The 5857-nt window shown below is 44.8% G+C and overlaps 1 protein-coding gene and 1 long non-coding RNA gene across 2 annotated transcripts in view; both read right to left on the bottom strand.

Moving 5' to 3' along the window:
* The window catches only part of LOC113943162, a 491-nt gene extending 138 nt beyond the window's left edge, over nt 1-353 (bottom strand). Inside the window, exon 1 of the long non-coding RNA XR_003526219.1 lies at nt 37-353. This is a non-coding gene — a long non-coding RNA (uncharacterized LOC113943162). The remainder of the gene's footprint in view (nt 1-36) is intronic.
* ITSN1 (intersectin 1) overlaps nt 1-5857 on the bottom strand; it is a 69277-nt gene that overhangs the window by 22436 nt on the left and 40984 nt on the right. The window contains exons 23-25 of the mRNA XM_027637582.1: nt 4343-4388; nt 2154-2275; nt 464-575 (exon numbers count right to left, since the gene is read on the bottom strand). Of these exons, the coding sequence (XP_027493383.1) occupies nt 464-575; nt 2154-2275; nt 4343-4388 (280 nt within the window). The remainder of the gene's footprint in view (nt 1-463; nt 576-2153; nt 2276-4342; nt 4389-5857) is intronic.

Raw genomic sequence — 5857 nt, 5'->3', positions numbered from 1 at the left:
AAAGAGGAATTTTAGGCAAAAATTAATATATTAAACTTATCTGAAAAAGGGTGGGATTTTGTGAAACTATAAAATGTATGGAATTTAAATCCTAAGGGTCTTCTTCCCCAAAAAACTCGGTGAGAGAAAGACCCGGCGCGCTGGATAAATCCTGTTTCATGAGTTTATGTCGCCTTCCAAAATTTAAAAAAGGAATTTTTCCCACATCTCCAATTAGCACCAAGAAATTCGATCCTTGGAGCACCAGGAGATGGAATATGTCACCTCAGGAGGGGCTTTGGAGCATCCCACCCTTGGAGCATCCCACCCTTCCCGGGAACACGCCGAGCTCTGCCCGCTCTCCTCGGTTCAAGGGAAAATCCACCCCCCGGGAGAACTGAGGTCAAGTCCAAGTTCTTTTCGGGATCCACCGCCCAGGGCACACATTCCAGGCGGGAATGCCGCGGGAAAAGGGGGCTCTCACCTGCCGGGGCCGCCTTGGGCAGCTCGGTGGGGGTGGTTTTGCTGGTCCCGGGGCTCAGCAGCTTCACGTAGTTGGCGGGGAACCAACCGATCTGGCGCTTCTTCCCCCTGGCCTGGGGAGAGAACGGGGCTGTCAGGAGGGTTCACACATCGGGGAAGCCCTGGACAAGGTGGGGACCCAACACTTGAGCTGTCGGCACTCACAGTGCTTTAGAGCAGGAAAAAACTTGAGTTTTGTAAGGAAAAAACCTGCGTTTTGTAAGGAAAAACCAGCTGGTTTTGGCAGTAGTTGAACATTATAACACTTCCATTAGCATTTAAATGCTTAAAGAATTGAGTTTAAATCGATACCAGACTGTGACAGTTTAAGCAGAGATTAAGGATCCAAATCACCTCTTTTTCTTTTAAAGAAACAGCACCTGAGCTTTTCAACACCTTGTGGCAGCAGAGCGGGACAGAAACATCCCCCTGGTGCTTCCCCGACTGCCTTGGTCATTGAAACCAAAAAAATTAAAAAAATCCTGGCTGCAAGAAAGGTTATTCCACAACTCTGAACCCCATCTCAGCCTCTAAATCTGTGTTAAGAATTTATTTTAACTCTTTATTCCCTCTTTGAGTCGTTAGAACAAAGGTGGTGTTTTGGGCAGGGAGAATTTTGTCTTTGAAAAGGAACTAATGTTAAATTTTGGGGAAAAAAAGGTCATCTGACAGATTTACTATTCTTTAACCAGTTTGTCCCCTCTTTAAATCTTTACTAAAAAAGAAAGCACTTGGTCTAAAGAGCATCTAGAGCATTAATTTTAAGCTATTTGTGGATGCTGCATTAAACCAGCTTAAAACATTGGCCTGATTTTCCCTCCACTCTGACCCCCAAGTGTGGAAGAGGAGAATAAACAGAATATTTATAGAATAGTCAGGGGACTGATAATGAAATAAAAAGCAATTGTATCACATTAAAGTATCTAAAGTCACACTGAATATTTACACAACCAAAAATTAATTGTTTTAGAACCTCCCAGCAGCTGCTCAGGGAGAATTGTGGCAGATCTTGCCCCGTGAGGCTTCTTTTCTGTCTTAAAATCCATTTAATGGAGACTTTTCAAAGGTAAAAGTTACCAGCAGCATAAAGGTCAGTGAGAACAAATCCCTAAGGAATCCTGGAAGGTGATTTCTCCACAAGAGATGAAAAATTATCCCCAGAAAAGGCAAAAAGGGCTGGTGGTAACGGGGGAAAATAATTAAATTCTTTTTTGAGCCTCTGCACTGCAGAATAAACCAATGACATTTTTTCACCTGATATTCCCTGTTAAAAAGCCCAAACCAAACCCCCTCATTTAGTGGGACCAAACTGTCAAGTTCTACTCTTAAAAAAACTCGGGGGGGGGGATTCAAAAGCAGCCAAAACAACCCCTAAAATCCACCTTTCTGAGGGAACTCCAGGAAAACTCCCCAGGGATTTCCAGCCAGGCCTGATGGATCCCCTGCTGTTCTCCCTCCCAGGTTATTCCCAGATCAGGGATGGCCACGGGGGCATATTTTTGTAAATGTATTTTATCTTTAAATGCTGAACTGCAGAACGTTCTCAAAATGGTTTCTCATTGACACGTTCAGCATTCTGAACCACTAAAAAAAAAAAAAAATCATGATTTTTTTTAACGTGGAATTTTATTACAATAAAAAAAGGCACTAACTTGGAGCTCTCCTTCCCACCAACCACCTGGATTCTTCTTCCTGATGAGGATCAGCTGCCCAGGAGCCAGAGTGAGCTGTTCTGGGCCCGTGGCTGTGTAAGAGGCAATAACTTGGGCAATTTCTGGGGGAGCACAAGGGGAAGAAAAGGTTAATTTGGAAAAACCTGAACACATTCTACCCAACACTGACTGTGCTGCAGTCACTGTGGCCTTTCTTTCCAGAAAATCGTGATGTCTTTTTGCATTTCCAGGAGAACACATGGTAATTACAAAATAAATGAGAAGTTCAGGGCACTGCAGGAGAAAATAAATAATAAACCAGAAGAGATGCAACAGCTCTAGGGGTAGGAGATAAAAATATTTGAAATAGAGAATAACAATAACAAAAATAATAACAACCACAACTATACAGCTCTTAAAATCCAGTTTCCTAATACTGTTTTCCAGCAAATACAACTCCCTGAAATTCCATTTATTCAAGTCCAACCTTTGGACTGAGCTCCCTAAAAAGAGGAGCCACGTTGGTGACAAACTAATGGAGTTGCACTGAGAGGTGCAAATGAATTGATTTTTCAGGCCCAGCCCCCAAATGAACGTTTTCAAAGAGGATTTCTTTGGGAATCTTCATTCCATGGTCATTGGCACAGAGCAGGTGCTTTGTGTGACCCCCTTCCAGCCCACAGGGGCACGGAGCCCTGAGCTCACCAACACCTCTGCAAAGCACCCCCAGCACAGGCTGAGGTCTGGGCTGGTTCACAGTGGCTGGGGAAAGACAGAGAATAATTGTGGTCCCACAATTATTGTGGTCTCCCCGGGTTTGGAGCCAATTTGAAGGGACAGGAGTTTTGGGGCAGCTGGGTTTGGATGTCCCACCCACAGCTTGTAACTGAGTTCAGCCCTGGCGCCAAACCACGGGGAGGGTGAGGGAGGACGTGGTTAATCCACAAAAAGGGGGGCTTAATCCACAAAAATGGGGGCTTAATCCACAAAAAGGTGCTTTTCCTGCTGAAAAGTCCATTTCAGGTGCCAGGGCACAGCAGGTCATCCCTCAGGTGCTCCCTGCAGGGGAAGCAAGAGCAGCACGAGCAGCAGAGCCAGGGCTGGCTGGAGGGAAGGAACAAAGGGAGCTGACACCTGACATGAAAATAAACAACTGCTGAATTGAAATGGAGCAGCAAAGGATGACTGGGAAAATCAGAACTGGTCAGAGGAGCATCTGAGCCAGGGCTGAGCTGCACAGGGAGGGGGCAGGAGCAGAGGGATGAGCGACTCCAGGTCACTGCAAATGGACAGAACTCTCCTGCTGGAAGTCTGCAGGCTCCTGCATCTGCAGGGTTTCCCACAGAATTCCATCAATCCCTCCATCCTAAAGCCACTCAGGAGGCAGAATGAACACCAGCAAGCAAATCAATGGTGGGAGTTTCTCAAAATCAGGAAAACCTCTCTTGCTGCCACAGCAGTTCCCATGTTCAGATCACAATGGAAGAGGAATAAATTGACACTTTTTATCTCTCAGAACAAGAAATTGCTTGGTTTTGCCTACAAAATGTGGTTTACAAGGCATGAGCCACCTCCTGCCACCAACCAGCAGCATAGAGGGGTTTTACTCATTTATGTTAAATGAGTTACAATACAAAGCACAGGTTTAACATTCAGCTCTTGCACATCACAGGGAGGCAGAAATTCAGAGAAAAGTGTCCAGAAAAAGAAGTTTTAAAAAAAACCCCAACCCAGAAATGGCTTCTCTTCCACGAAGAACTTCTTCATTTTGTTTGTTTAAGTATTGAATTATCGAGAAGAGACTTTACAGCCCCTTCCAGTGTTAAAAGGGGTCCAAAAGAGCTGGAAAGGGACTTTGGATAAGGGATGGAGGGACAGGACAAGGGGGAATGGCTTCCACTGTTCTGTTCAGCAACCCATCAGGAAGTTTACATTCATTTGTGAGCAGACTTTTATTCTCTAGCTACCTGCTATTTATGACTGACATGTCAGAATGATCAGAGATGATGAATTATTTCATTACGGTTACATTATTTATTAACTGCATTTATTACAGTTGTTTTCATCAGTGCAAACTACTACAAAATGACCAAGCCAAACATCCTTTATTTTCATGGAAAAAATTTGGTTGCCATTGAACTTAAACACTTAAGAACAGCCAGAAGGTGCTGTCACAACACAGGACTCACCAGGTTTCTTCCCTAAGCTTCCCGTTTTTCCAGCTGCTCCTGGAGCCTGGAAACAGAAAACAAGATGCAAGTTTAGCACTCAGATTTATTTCTCTACTTACACATTAAATTTAACACACTAACCAAGCATGGAAGTAAAAAACCCACAGGAAGATTGTGTTTTTACAGAAATCCTTAATATTTCTGATGGCAATAAACACCTGGGAATAAACCCCAGCAGTGCATGGAAGTGGATGACTCAGTGCAAAAGTGCAGAATCCTCTCCTGAACTTTTACTCCCTTTCATGGACTGCAAATATCAGTGTAAATCCAAATTACATCACACTGGAATTGTGTATCTGGGAATCCACACAGTGGGAATTCTGTCCAGGTGACTTAAACCAACGATAATTGTTTTTAACTCTACAAACAGTTGGATTGCAAATATTCTTGAGAAACTCACTGCACCCAGACAGGGTGGGATGAGGGATCAACATCATCATCACCATCACCATCATCATCTCATCCAGGCCAAGAGACTTGCAAGAAAAGCCTTTGAACAGCCACGAAAAACCCAGTAAACCCCGGAATTAGTCCAGTTCCTGCTCCCTAAATAATTCCTTCCGTTTTCTCCTGGTCCATTAACCCTCTTATCTCCTGCTATAAGAAGGTTTCAGATGGATAACAGCAACAGAAACCTGAACTGAACTTTGGTCAGAAATGTTGGGTCACCATAAATATCCTCTTGCCTTCAACACTTCCACCCTCCTCAGCTTCACCTTCTTCACCTTCAGGAGCCTCCTCACAAACTCCACCCAACAGCCTGAAGGTTCTCTCAGAATCCCAGTTCCTCTGGGGAAAAAGCCACTTTCCTCCTCAGGATTCTCCCTATTAACCTGATGCTTTGAGAACTTGGGGATTCTGGTAGAAACTGATATAAGGAGTAACTGAAAAACAGTTCAGTGGCTGAGAGAACAGGGCTGTTGGAAAACAAAAGAAGTGTGTTGGTTTTGGATGGCTCTATAAAATGGATTATCAGAGATCCTGAACCCCTCCTGGAGTCTCAGTGCTGCTCTCCTGTCCCTGTCACACACCAACTGCAGTCACACTCCACGAGGGCAGCAAACCTTCCTTCCCTCCCTGCACTCCTTTGATCCTCCTCAGTTCCCCACCTTTCTCTACAAACAGGGGGACCTGTCTTAGCAAGAAGAGTGAACCAGGAAAGCATCACCCAGAGATCAAAGACTGAGTTTAGGTCTGGGGACAAGGACAAGGTGGGCTTGACACTCCCACGGGGGGAGGATTAAATGGTGAGCAACAATTCAGATTGAAAAGGGAGTGTTGGGCATTAATTCTGCTTTGGAAAGTGTTTCTTGCAGGGAAACACCCTCAGTGAAAACCCAGGGTTTGGACTTTCAGAGAACACACTCCTCCAAAATAGTCCTGAGTCAACACCCGTGCTGCTGGATTGGAAGCACATCTCTGGGGCTGGGACACTGTCCTGCAGCAACTGGGACACAGAGGGGTTATTGGGTG

This window comes from Corapipo altera, unplaced genomic scaffold, assembly GCF_003945725.1.
Source record: "Corapipo altera isolate COAL_440 unplaced genomic scaffold, ASM394572v1 0, whole genome shotgun sequence".
Lineage (NCBI taxonomy): Eukaryota > Metazoa > Chordata > Aves > Passeriformes > Pipridae > Corapipo > Corapipo altera.
Note: the sequence above shows the minus strand (reverse complement) of the source record. Positions and strands in the feature narration are given on the sequence as shown.